Here is a 14,961-nt window from a genome sequence, read left to right as displayed (position 1 = left end):
CCGGCAACTTCACCAGTCCCAAACTGTATCGTTCCTCCCGACCCTTTAGATCAAACAGCACTGTGGAGAGGATAGTGCTGTTACCTGGACAACAGCTGGTCCTTCCCTGGCTGGTACAGCGCTGAACCAACATGGGAAGCAGCAGTTTACAGGTTATAAGCAAAACATATTTATTGGCGTAGAGTTTGGCGTTTGCTTCAGACAGTGGTAGTGATCTTCGCATCTTATTGGAAAGCTACCATCCTCCCAAGCTGGGTAGCTAGTCAGTTAGGTGTGGTCCCGCCAAGGTTTGTCTTCCTCATTGGGTGCACGGGGATTACGTAAAAACCGACAGGCAGACCATGTAGTTATATAATGGGTGTCTGACGATATGTTACCATGACATCACATGTAGTTATATAATGGGTGTCTGACGATATGTTACTGTGACATCACATGTAGTTATATAATGGGTGTCTGAAGATATGTTACCATGACATCACATGTAGTTATATAATGGGTGTCTGACGATATGTTACTGTGACATCACATGTAGTTATATAACGGGTGTCTGACGATATGTTACGGTGACATCACATGTAGTTATATAATGGGTGTCTGATGATATGTTACCATGACATCACATGTAGTTATATAATGGGTGTCTGACGATATGTTACTGTGACATCACATGTAGTTATATAATGGGTGTCTGAAGATATGTTACTGTGACATCACATGTAGTTATATAATGGGTGTCTGAAGATATGTTACCATGACAACACATGTAGTTATATAACGGGTGTCTGACGATATGTTACGGTGACATCACATGTAGTTATATAATGGGTGTCTGAAGATATGTTACCATGACATCACATGTAGTTATATAATGGGTGTCTGACGATATGTTACTGTGACATCACATGTAGTTATATAATGGGTGTCTGACGATATGTTACGGTGACATCACATGTAGTTATATAACGGGTGTCTGATGATATGTTACGGTGACATCACATGTAGTTATATAATGGGTGTCTGACGATTTGACATCACATGTAGTTATATAATGGGTGTCTGACGATATGTTACGGTGACATCACATGTAGTTATATAATGGGTGTCTGACGATATGTTACGTTGACATCACATGTAGTTATATAATGGGTGTCTGACGATATGTTACTGTGACATCACATGTAGTTATATAATGGGTGTCTGACGATATGTTACTGTGACATCACATGTAGTTATATAATGGGTGTCTGACGATATGTTACTGTGACATCACATGTAGTTATATAATGGGTGTCTGATGATATGTTACGGTGACATCACATGTAGTTATATAATAGGTGTCTGATGATATGTTACGGTGACATCACATGTAGTTATATAATGGGTGTCTGACGATATGTTACTGTGACATCACATGTAGTTATATAATGGGTGTCTGACGATATGTTACCATGACATCACATGTAGTTATATAATGGGTGTCTGATGATATGTTACTGTGACATCACATGTAGTTATATAATGGGTGTCTGACAATATGACATCACATGTAGTTATATAATGGGTGTCTGACGATATGACATCACATGTAGTTATATAATGGGTGTCTGACAATATGACATCACATGTAGTTATATAATGGGTGTCTGACGATATGTTACTGTGACATCACATGTAGTTATATAATGGGTGTCTGACAATATGACATCACATGTAGTTATATAATGGGTGTCTGACGATATGTTACTGTGACATCACATGTAGTTATATAATGGGTGTCTGACAATATGACATCACATGTAGTTATATAATGGGTGTCTGACGATATGTTACTGTGACATCACATGTAGTTATATAATGGGTGTCTGACAATATGACATCACATGTAGTTATATAATGGGTGTCTGACAATATGACATCACATGTAGTTATATAACGGGTGTCTGACGATATGTTACTGTGACATCACATGTAGTTATATAATGGGTGTCTGACGATATGTTACGGTGACATCACATGTAGTTATATAATGGGTGTCTGACGATATGTTACGGTGACATCACATGTAGTTATATAATGGGTGTCTGACGATATGTTACTGTGACATCACATGTAGTTATATAATGGGTGTCTGACGATATGTTACGGTGACATCACATGTAGTTATATAATGGGTGTCTGACGATATGTTACGGTGACATCACATGTAGTTATATAATGGGTGTCTGACAATATGACATCACATGTAGTTATATAATGGGTGTCTGATGATATGTTACTGTGACATCACATGTAGTTATATAATGGGTGTCTGACGATATGTTACGTTGACATCACATGTAGTTATATAATGGGTGTCTGACGATATGTTACTGTGACATCACATGTAGTCATATAATGGGTGTCTGACGATATGACATCACATGTAGTTTTATAGTGGGGGTAACAATATCCGTGAAATAGTAAATGAAATGTTCCGATATATTATGACAGTATAAAGGCCCTAGATAGGGTTTTTGGGACAGACCCTTGTATTATATACTGGGAATGAAAGGTAAAATGGTTTCATCTCGTTTAATTTATAATACAATGCAAACCATTTCTATGACATAATGATGAATAGTAGTACTGTATTATATACCAACTATACAGTGTCTGAGGTCTAATGGACAGAGTTCCCCTAACCAGCCAGGTATGCTGAATACATGATAATTATTGAAGTTATAGTCTTTTTAATAAAAGGAAAGCATACCATGAATAAATCTACCATTACAACAGTAATGTGAATTAGTATAATAGAATTGACCGGATACTTAGTTGGATACTCAGGATAACTTATTAATACAAAACACATTTGGCACATTATAGGACATCATCTGAATAAATCACATCCATACAAACTGAATGTATGTAATCTTAACAAGTGGTTTTGTATTTCCTCGGAAGTCATAATAACATAGATGTAGCTATTATAAGAACATTTATATTTATGTAATATACTAAAATAGATTACAAGTACAATTGATATAAATATTTTCTTATTTGTCTAAGTGACTCTGAATCATCAATATAGATAATTTAACCAGAAATAGTCATACGTTTCTGAATGAAACGTAATTTATGTCATATCACAGATTTTTTTGTATTGATTGTAAATTTTGTTTTATTCACCCGGATTATATCAATACACTTATATATTATTGTATACGTTTGCTTGGTAATAAACCATAAGCCGTTCACATCCTGTCAGTTATATGAGCCGTCAGGTTGTAGCGTGACAACTCGATTCTCCTTCCTCGCCTTTTCAGCCGCAAACACTAGTAAATGACCGGCCAAGCTCTCCTCGGGACCAGTGACAATATCTGCCAAGGTTTCATTCTGTAATTTGAAAACAGGATTAAACTGTTAAGACAGGATAAAACAACAAGTCATGTTAATTAGACATAGATGTGGACAACAATTAACAAGTTATGTTAATTAGACATAGATGTGGACAAACAATTAACAAGTTTGTTAATTAGACATAGATGTGGACAAACAATTAACAAGTTTGTTAATTAGACATAGATGTGGACAACAATTAACAAGTTATGTTAATTAGACATAGATGTGGACCAACAATTAACAAGGGCCCAATGGGCCCAAATCGCTCACCTGCAATGCAGTGATCTTTTCATATATGGATCCTGCAGTTATTTGAAAGCATGCTACAGGACCAATATAATGTCTCTCTGCACTTTGGCTTTTCACTAAAAGTCATTTAAAGATTAAAGCATACTTGATCGACGTGACCTTGAATGTGAGTCAGGGTCATTCATTTGAAACAAGAGGCCCATGGGCCTTAACGGTCATCTGACAAACACTTACACTTACAGCAGGGACACACCCCTCAATCCAGCATTATTACCATAAATCATTTATCGCAGCCAGTTATGTTTTAGATCAAATTTGGTTTTTATCCATTTAGCTTGTCCAGGAAGAGCAGCATCATAAAGCAAAATTTTAGCCAAGTTCCCATTTTTGGGGCATGCCCCTCTGTCCCAATGGGTCAGACAAGACTCATTTATATCAATTAGGATTGCCTTTCCCCAATGATGTTTCATGCTAAATATAGTTGTAATCAATTAAGGCATTAAGGAGGAATTGCATTTTAAAGAAATGTTTAACCTAAGCGCTCCTTTTGCCCCATCTTTTTTTCCCCAGGGGCCAAACCTGTCTCATTAAACAAGAGGCCCATTGGCCTTAACGGTCATCTGACAAACACTTACACTTACAGCAGGGACACACCCCTCAATCCAGCATTATTACCATAAATTATTTATCGCAGCCAGTTATGTTTTAGATCAAATTTGGTTTTTATCCATTAAGCTTGTCCAGGAAGAGCAGCATCATAAAGCAAAATTTTAGCCAAGTTCCCATTTTTGGGGCATGCCCCTCTGTCCCAATGGGTCAGACAAGACTCATTTATATTAATTAGGATTGCCTTTCCCTAATGATGTTTCATACTAAATATGGTTGTAATCAATTAAGGCATTAAGGAGGAATTGCATTTTTAAGAATTTTTTAACCTAAGCACTCCTTTCGCCCCAACTTTTTTTCCCCAGGGGTCAGATCTGTCTCATTAAAAATATGATTGCCGTCACCTTATGTTTCACATCAAATTAGGTTGTAATCCACCAAAAGGTTAGGGAGGATTAGGATTTAACAGCAAATATTCACCAAAGTTCCCCTTTTGGGGCCCTGCCCTTCAGGCCCCAGGGGTCACACTAGCCTTGTTTATATAAAATATGACCACCTTTCCCAAAGGATGTTTCACACCATATTTTGTATTAATCCACCCAAAGGGTTAGAGAGAAGTAGGATTTATAGCAAAAATTCACCAAAGTTCCCCTTTTGGGGCCCCACCCCTCTGGCCCTAGGGGTCACACCAGCCTCATTTATATAAAATATGATTGTCCTCTCCGAATGAATCCACCAAAGGGTTAAGGAGGAGTAGGATTTTATAGCAAAATTTCGTCAAAGTTCCCCCTTTTGGGGCCCCACCCCTCTGGCCCTTGGGGCCACACTAGCCTTATTTATATAAAATATGATCGCCCTCGCCGAATGAATCCACCAAAGGGTTAAGTAGGAGTAGGATTTTATAGCAAAATTTCGTCAAAGTTCCCCTTTTGGGGCCCCGCCCTTCTGGCCCCAGGGGCCACACCAGCCTAATCTATATAAAATATGACCACCCTCCCCCAATGATGTTTCACACCATATCTTGTTGAAATTCACCACAGAGTTAAGGAGGAGTGGGATTTTATAGCAAAATTTCATCAAAGTTCCCCTTTTGGAGCCCCGCCCTTCTGGCCCCAGGGGCCACACCAGCCTCATTTATATAAAATATGACCACCCTCCCCCAATGAAGTTTCACACAATATCTGGATGAAATCCACCAAAGGGTTAAGGACGAGTAGGATTTTATAGCAAAATTTCATCAAAGTTCCCTTTTTTGGGCCCAGTCCCTCTGGTCCCAGGGCTCACACCAGCCTCATTTATATAAAATATGACCACCCTCCCCCAATGATGTTTCACACCAAATTTTGTTGTAATCCACCAAAGGGTAAAGGAGGAGTAGGATTTTATAGCAAATATCCACCAAAGTTCCCTATTTGGGGCCCGGCTCCTCTGGTCCCAGGGGTCAGACCAGCCTCGTTTGTATAAAATATGATTGTCCTCCTCCAACGATGTTCCACACCAAATTTTGTAATAATCTACTTTTGGGTTTTGGAGGAGTAGTATTTTAAAGCAAAATTTCATCAAAGTTGCCCTTTTGGGGACCCCGCACCTCTGGCCCCAGGGGTCACACTAGCCTCATTTATATAAAATATGACCGCCCTCCCCAAATGATGTTTCACAACATATCTGGTTGAAATCCACTAAAGGGTTAAGGCGGAGTAGGATTTTATAGCAAAATTTCATCAAAGTTCCCCATTTGGGGCCCCGCCCCTCAGGCCCCAGGGGTCACACTAGTTTCATTTATATAAAATATGACTGCCCTCCCCAAATGATGTTTCACAACATATCTGGTTGAAATCCACTAAAGGGTTATGGAGGAGTAGGATTTTATAGCAAAATTTCATCAAAGTTCCCCATTTGGGGCCCCGCCCCTCAGGCCCTAGGGGTCACACTAGCCTCATTTATATAAAATATGATCACCCTCCCCCAATGATGTTTCACACAATATCTGGTTGAAATCCACTAAAGGGTTAAGGAGGAGTAGGATTTTATAGCAAAATTTCATCAAAGTTCCCCTTTTGGGGCCCCGCCCCTCAGGCCCCAGGGGTCACACCAACTTCATTAATGTAAAATATGACCGCCCTCCCCCAATGATGTTTCACACCAAATTTAGTTGTAATCCACCCAAGGGTAAAGGAGGAGTAGGATTTTATAGCAATATTCACCTAAGTTCCCTTTTTGGGGCCCCGCCCCTCTGGCCCCAGGCGTCAGACCAGCCTCATTTATATAAAATATGATTGCCCTCTCCCAATGATGCTTCAAACCAAATTTGGAAGTAATCCACCCAAGCGTTCAGGAGGAGTAGCGTTTTGAAAGAAAAAGTTTACGGACGGCGCACGGCGCACGGCGGACGACGACGGACGAAGCACGATGACTATAGGTCATCCTGACCCTTTGGGTCAGATGACCTAAAAATATGATTGCCGTCACCTTATGTTTCACATCAAATTAGGTTGTAATCCACCAAAAGGTTAGGGAGGATTAGGATTTAACAGCAAATATTCACCAAAGTTCCCCTTTTGGGGCCCTGCCCCTCAGGCCCCAGGGGTCACACTAGCCTCGTTTATATAAAATATGACCACCCTTCCCAAAGGATGTTTCACACCATATTTTGTATTAATCCACCCAAGGGTTAGAGAGAAGTAGGATTTAAAGCAAAAATTCACCAAAGTTCCCCTTTTGGGGCCCCGCCCCTCTGGCCCTAGGGGTCAAACCAGCCTCATTTATATAAAATATGATTGTCCTCCTCCAATGATGTTTCACACCAAATTTGGTAATAATTCACTATGGGGGTTAGGAGGAGTAGTATTGTAAAGCAAAATTTCATCAAAGTTCCCCTTTTGGGGCCCTGCCCTTCTGGCCCCAGGGGCCACACCAGCCTAATTTATATAAAATATGACCACCTTCTCCCAATGATGTTTCACACCATATCTTGTTGAAATCCACCAAAGGGTTAAGGAGGAGTAGGATTTTATAGCAAAATGTCATCAAAGTTCCCCTTTTGGGGCCCCGCCCCTCTGGCCCCAGGGGCCACACCAGCCTCATTTATATAAAATATGACCACCCTCCCCCAATGATGTTTCACACAATATCTGGATGAAATCCACCAAAGGGTTAAGGACGAGTAGGATTTTATAGCAAAATTTCATCAAAGTTCCCTTTTTTGGGCCCGTCACTCTGGCCCCAGGGCTCACACCAGCCTCATTTATATAAAATATGACCACCCTCCCCCAATGATGTTTCACACCATATTTCGTATAAATCCACCCAAGGATTAGAGAGAAGTAGGATTTATAGCAAAAATTCACCAAAGTTCCCCTTTTGGGGGCCCCGCCCCTCTGGCCCTAGGGGTCAAACCAGCCTCATTTATATAAAATATGATTTTCCTCCTCCAATGATGTTTCACACCAAATTTGGTAATAATTCACTATGGGGGTTAGGAGGAGTAGTATTTTAAAGCAAAATTTCATCGAAAGTTCCCCTTTTGGGGCCCTGCCCTTCTGGCCCCAGGGGCCACACCAGCCTAATTTATATAAAATATGACCACCCTCCCCCAATGATGTTTCACACCATATCTTATTGAAATCCACCAAAGGGTTAAGGAGGAGTAGGATTTTATAGCAAAATTTCATCAAAGTTCCCCTTTTGGGGCCCCGCCCTTCTGGCCCCAGGGGCCACACCAGCCAAATTTATATAAAATATGATTGTCCTCCTCCAATGATGTTTCACACCAAATTTGGTAATAATTCACTATGGGGGTTAAGGACGAGTAGGATTTTATAGCAAAATTTCATCAAAGTTCCCTTTTTTGGGCCCGTCACTCTGGCCCCAGGGCTCACACCAGCCTCATTTATATAAAATATGACCACCCTCCCCCAATGATGTTTCACACCAAATTTAGTTGTAATCCACCAAAGGGTAAAGGAGGAGTAGGATTTTATAGCAAATATCCACCAAAGTTCCCTATTTAGGGCCCGCGCGGCCCCTCTGGCCCTAGGGGTCAGACCAGCCTCGTTTATATAAAATATGATTGTCCTCCTCCAACGATGTTCCACACCAAATTTTGTAATAATCTACTTTTGGGTTTTGGAGGAGTAGTATTTTAAAGCAAAATTTCATCAAAGTTGCCCTTTTGGGGCCCCGCATCTCTGGCCCCAGGGGTCACACTAGCCTCATTTATATAAAATATGACCGCCCTCCCCAAATGATGTTTCACAACATATCTGGTTGAAATCCACTAAAGGGTTAAGGAGGAGTAGGATTTTATAGCAAAATTTCATCAAAGTTCCCCATTTGGGGCCCCGCCCCTCAGGCCCCAGGGGTCACACTAGCCTCATTTATATAAAATATGACCGCCCTCCCCAAATGATGTTTCACAACATATCTGGTTGAAATCCACTAAAGGGTTAAGGAGGAGTAGGATTTTATAGCAAAATTTCATCAAAGTTCCCCATTTGGGGCCCCGCCCCTCAGGCCCTAGGGGCCACACCAGCCTCATTTATATAAAATATGATCACCCTCCCCAAATGATATTTCACACAATATCTGGTCGAAATCCACTAAAGGGTTAAGGAGGAGTAGGATTTTATAGCAAAATTTCATCAAAGTTCCCCTTTTTGGGCCCCACCCCTCAGGCCCCAGGGGTCACACCAACTTCATTTATATAAAATATGACCGCCCTCCCCCAATGATGTTTCCAACCAAATTTAGTTGTAATCCACCAAAGGGTAAAGGAGGAGTAGGATTTTATAGCAATATTCACCTAAGTTCCCTTTTCGGATCCCCGCCCTTCTGGCCCCAGGGGTCAGACCAGCCTCATTTATATAAAATATGATTGCCCTCCCCCAATGATGCTTCAAACCAAATTTGGAAGTAATCCACCCAAGCGTTAAGGAGGAGTAGCGTTTTGAAAGAAAAAGTTTACGGACGGCGCACGGCGCACGGCGGACGACGACAGACGAAGCACGATGACTATAGGTCATCCTGACCCTTTGGGTCAGATGACCTAAAAACTTGGTAGCCCTTCACCCCAGCATGCTACAGGCCCAATATGAGGTCTCTGGGCCTTTTGGTTATTGAGAAGAAGTTGCTTGAATGGAAAAGTTGACGCTGGACGGACGGCCGGACGGACGACGGACGGATGGACGACGGACGCCGCGCTACGGCATAAGCTCACTTGCCCTTCGGGCAGGTGAGCTAAAAAGTTTGTTAATTAGACATAGATGTGGACAACAATTAACAAGTTATGTTAATTAGACATAGATGTGGATAACAATTAACAAGTTATGTTAATTAGACATAGATGTGGACAAACAATTAACAAGATTGTTAATTAGACATAGATGTGGACAACAATTAACAAGTTATGTTAATTAGACATAGATGTGGACAACAATTACCAAGTTATGTTAATTAGACATAGATGTGGACAACAATTAACAAGTTATGTTAATTAGACATAGATATGGACAACAATTAACAAGTTTGTTAATTAGACATAGATGTGGACAACAATTAACAAGTAATGTTAATTAGACATAGATGTGGACAACAATTAACAAGTTATGTTAATTAGACATAGATGTGGACAACAATTAACAAGTAATGTTAATTAGACATAGATGTGGACAACAATTAACAAGTTATGTTAATTAGACATAGATGTGGACAACAATTAATAAGTAATGTTAATTAGACATAGATGTGGACAACAATTAACAAGTTATGTTAATTAGACATAGATGTGGACAACAATTAACAAGTAATGTTAATTAGACATAGATGTGGACAACAATTAACAAGTTATGTTAATTAGACATAGATGTGGACAACAATTAAAAGTAAAAGGGTTATTCTCACTTTCTTTCCCTGCACAGTGAGTTCAACACCTGGATTATCAAGGATATATTAAGCCGTACTGTAAAATGTCTGACATGTGTCGAAAGGGTTTGGTCATTTAGTCATATCCAAATGTTTGACCATTCAGTCATGTCGAAAGGTTTGACCATTCAGTCATGTTGAAAGGTTTGACCATTCAGTCATGTCCAAAGGTTTGATCATTCAGTCATGTCCAAAGGTTTGATCATTCAGTCATATCCAAAGGTTTGATCATTCAGTCATGTCGAAAGGTTTGGTCATTCAGTCATGTCGAAAGGTTTGACCATTCAGTCATGTCGAAAGGTTTGACCATTCAGTCATGTCGAAAGGTTTGGTCTTTCAGTCATGCCCAAAGGTTTGGTCATTCAGTCATGTCCAAATGTTTGGTCATTTTCTAAATGTTTTGGCTTGCCTTGAGGAGTCAGTATTTTGATACGTGAGCTATATAAATATGGCCGATGTATTCATTGTTTTATTCAACATTTAATAATGCATATATACTATTAAAATCTAAATTAGTTTTTCACTAAATTTACTGTTTTTGTAAAATCATTTTAATAAAATGTATATGTTGACCATTCTGCCTGCTCTAAGTGGTCATTCCAGACCTATATAAAGCTATAACTTACGGCAACACTGCTGACAAAGGAATGTATACAGTGGAAGTCAGCGCCCCCATGTCCCGATATTCCACTCATCCTTGTGGATTCAGCTGGATATTCATCTGAAAAGGAATCTCTTAGTATATATGTCTATCTGTTTGATAGCATATCTGTGTCTATAATCAGTTAATGATTCATCATAATATCCTAATCTTTATATTTGACACTTGGGTAGGTTCTTCCATCTTTTTTTTGTTTAAGTATCAAAACATCATAACTTAAATTATTGGATGTATCTGTCACAATCAGATATCAAGAATCTCTTCCTCTGTAAGAGTCACAAAGAGATTTGTTATCACATCGAATGACCTTCATTGGATCTCTGTAAGACATTGAATGACCTTTATTGGATCTCTGTAAGACATCAAATGACCTTTATTGGATCTCTGTAAGACATCAAATGACCTTTATTGGATCTCTGTAAGACATTGAATGACCTTTATTGGATCTCTGTAAGACATTGAATGACCTTTATTGGATCTCTGTAAGACATTGAATGACCTTTATTGGATCTCTGTAAGACATCGAATGACCTTTATTGGATCTCTGTAAGACATCGAATGACCTTTATTGGATCTCTGTAAGACATCGAATGACTTTTATTGGATCTCTGTAAGACATCGAATGACCTTTATTGGATCTCTGTAAGACATCGAATGACTTTTATTGGATCTCTGTAAGACATCGAATGACCTTTATTGGATCTCTGTAAGACTATTATTTTCTCTACTATTCTCTTCTTCCTCTAGTATGTTACAAAATAACGTATAGAATTGAATAAATTCAAGGATTTTAAAATAAGTTCTGAGGTTTAATCAGTCAATAAGTAATAAACTTAATATAAACAAGCCATGGGCATAATTGGGTGGTAGGTATACACGCACCAGTTCAGGGGCAGTTATAGTCAGTATGAGAAATTACCATGTCAAATCCAGATCAGGAATACGAACACAATATGTCAGAATAATAGCTGTAGGATTCTGTAAGTACCAATATCAGTGTGCCTATACGCTTAACAGGTAGGGAAGGGTGACAGGGCTAATTAATTATCCAATACGGTATACTATAAAAGGTAGGCAGATTATAGGGTCAGGGAGATGGAGACAGAGAATAACACAGAGACCTACGGACACACTTGACGGAAGGACCGGTAAGTAAGAGAAAGACAGAGCTGACCAGCTATTGAAGAAATAAACATCTTTAATCTTGAAATTGGACTTTACAAGTATTGTGTCATAAGCAACCATTAGAAAACATAAGGAACCTACAGGGACAGATCCATCAAGAACTCTGATAAATAGTATTAACAAACTTAAACTAATACAAGAGAAATCTATCTTTGATAAATAGGGTCAATAAACTTAAACTAATACAAGAGGAATCTATCTCTGATAAATAGGGTTAACAAACTTAAACTAATACAAGAGGAATCTATCTCTGATAAATAGGGTTAACAAACTTAAACTAATACAAGAGAAATCTATCTCTGATAAAAAGAATTAACAAACTTAAACTAATACAAGAGAAATCTATCTCTGAGAAATAGAATTAACAAACTTAAACTAATACATTTAAGAGAAATCTATCTCTGATAAATAGGGTTAATAAACTTAAACTAATACAAGAGGAATCTATCTCTGATAAATAGGGTTAACAAACTTAAACTAATACAAGAGAAATCTATCTCTGATAAATAGAATTAACAAACTTAAACTAATACAAGAGAAATCTTTCTCTGATGAAAAGAATTAACAAACTTAAAATAATACAAGAGAAATCTATCTCTGATAAATAGAATTAACAAACTTAAACTAATACAAGAGAAATCTATCTCTGAGAAATATAGGGTCAACAAACTTAAACTAATACAAGAGGAATCTATCTCTGAGAAATAGAATTAACAAACTTAAACTAATACAAGAGAAATCTATCTCTGATAAATAGGGTTAACAAACTTAAACTAATACAAGCGGAATCTTATAAAGAGAAGTTATAAAGTCATATGTATTAGTAAGTTATAAAGTCATATGTATAAGTTATAAAGTCATATGTATTAGTAAGTTATAAAGTCATGTGTATAAGTTATAAAGTCATATGTATTAGTAAGTTATAAAGTCGTGTGTATTAGTTATAAAGTCATATGTATTAGTAAGTTATAAAGTCATATGTATTAGTAAGTTATAAAGTCGTGTGTATTAGTTATAAAGTCATGTGTATTAGTTATAAAGTCATATGTATTAGTAAGTTATAAAGTCGTGTGTATTAGTTATAAAGTCATATGTATTAGTTATAAAGTCATATGTATTAGTAAGTTATAAAGTCATATGTATTAGTAAGTTATAAAGTCATATGTATTAGTAAGTTATAAAGTCATATGTATTAGTAAGTTATAAAGTCATATGTATTAGTAAGTTATAAAGTCATATGTATTAGTAAGTTATAAAGTCGTGTGTATTAGTAAGTTATAAAGTCGTGTGTATTAGTAAGTTATAAAGTCATGTGTATTTGTAAGTTATAAAGTCGTATGTATTAGTAAGTTATAAAGTCATGTATATTAGTAAGTTACAAAGTCATGTATATTAGTAAGTTATAAAGTCATGTGTATCAGTAAGTTATAAAGTCATGTGTATTAGTAAGTTATAAAGTCATATGTATTAGTAAGTTATAAAGTCATATGTATTAGTAAGTTATAAAGTCATATGTATTAGTAAGTTATAAAGTCATAAGTATTAGTAAGTTATAAAGTCATATGTATTAGTAAGTTATAAAGTCATGTGTATTAGTAAGTTATAAAGTCATATGTATTAGTAAGTTATAAAGTCATATGTATTAGTAAGTTATAAAGTCATATGTATAAGTTATAAAGTCATATGTATTAGTTATAAAGTCATATGTATTAGTTATAAAGTCATATGTATTAGTAAGTTATAAAGTCATATGTATTAGTTATAAAGTCATATGTATTAGTAAGTTATAAAGTCATATGTATTAGTAAGTTATAAAGTCATAAGTATTAGTAAGTTATCAAGTCATGTGTATAAGTAAGTTATAAAGTCATGTGTATAAGTAAGTTATAAAGTCATATGTATTAGTGAGTTATAAAGTCATATGTATTAGTAAGTTATAAAGTCATATGTATTAGTAAGTTATAAAGTCATGTGTATTAGTAAGTTATAAAGTCATATGTATTAGTAAGTTATAAAGTCATGTGTATTAGTAAGTTATAAAGTCATGTGTATTAGTAAGTTATAAAGTCATATGTATAAGTTATAAAGTCATATGTATTAGTAAGTTATAAAGTCATATGTATTAGTAAGTTATAAAGTCATGTGTATTAGTAAGTTATAAAGTCATGTGTATTAGTAAGTTATAAAGTCATGTGTATTAGTAAGTTATAAAGTCATGTGTATTAGTAAGTTATAAAGTCATATGTATAAGTTATAAAGTCATATGTATTAGTAAGTTATAAAGTCATATGTATTAGTAAGTTATAAAGTCATGTGTATTAGTAAGTTATAAAGTCATATGTATAAGTTATAAAGTCATATGTATTAGTAAGTTATAAAGTCATGTGTATTAGTAAGTTATAAAGTCATGTATTAGTAAGTTATAAAGTCATATGTATTAGTTATAAAGTCGTGTGTATTAGTAAGTTATAAAGTCATATGTATTAGTAAGTTATCAAGTCATGTGTATTAGTAAGTTATAAAGTCATGTATATTAGTAAGTTATAAAGTCATATGTATTAGTAAGTTATAAAGTCATATGTATTAGTAAGTTATAAAGTCATGTGTATTAGTAAGTTATAAAGTCGTGTGTATTAGTAAGTTATAAAGTCATATGTATTAGTAAGTTATCAAGTCATGTGTATTAGTAAGTTATAAAGTCATGTATATTAGTAAGTTATAAAGTCATATGTATTAGTAAGTTATAAAGTCATGTGTATTAGTAAGTTATAAAGTCATAAGTATTAGTAAGTTATAAAGTCATATGTATTAGTAAGTTATAAAGTCATATGTATTAGTAAGTTATAAAGTCATATGTATTAGTAAGTTATAAAGTCGTATGTATTAGTTATAAAGTCATATGTATTAGTAAGTTATCAAGTCATGTATATTAGTAAGTTATAAAGTCATGCGTATTA

At 36.3% G+C, this 14,961-nt stretch overlaps 1 protein-coding gene across 8 annotated transcripts in view; it reads right to left on the bottom strand.

The window, feature by feature from the left end:
• Positions 1-2,559: 2,559 nt before the first annotated feature.
• Positions 2,560-14,961, bottom strand: part of LOC117334526 — a 43,417-nt gene continuing 31,015 nt past the window's right edge. For 6 of the 8 annotated variants that reach the window (XM_033894204.1, XM_033894202.1, XM_033894205.1 and 3 more), the window contains 2 exons: positions 10,785-10,879; positions 2,560-3,378 (listed from right to left, as the gene is read on the bottom strand). In XM_033894204.1, coding sequence (XP_033750095.1) covers positions 3,247-3,378; positions 10,785-10,879 — 227 coding nt within the window. In that variant the 3' untranslated portion in view covers positions 2,560-3,246. The other 2 variants (XM_033894208.1, XM_033894207.1) reach the window with 2 other exon arrangements.

This window comes from Pecten maximus, chromosome 9 (genome assembly GCF_902652985.1).
Source record: "Pecten maximus chromosome 9, xPecMax1.1, whole genome shotgun sequence".
NCBI lineage: Eukaryota > Metazoa > Mollusca > Bivalvia > Pectinida > Pectinidae > Pecten > Pecten maximus.
Note: the sequence above shows the minus strand (reverse complement) of the source record. Positions and strands in the feature narration are given on the sequence as shown.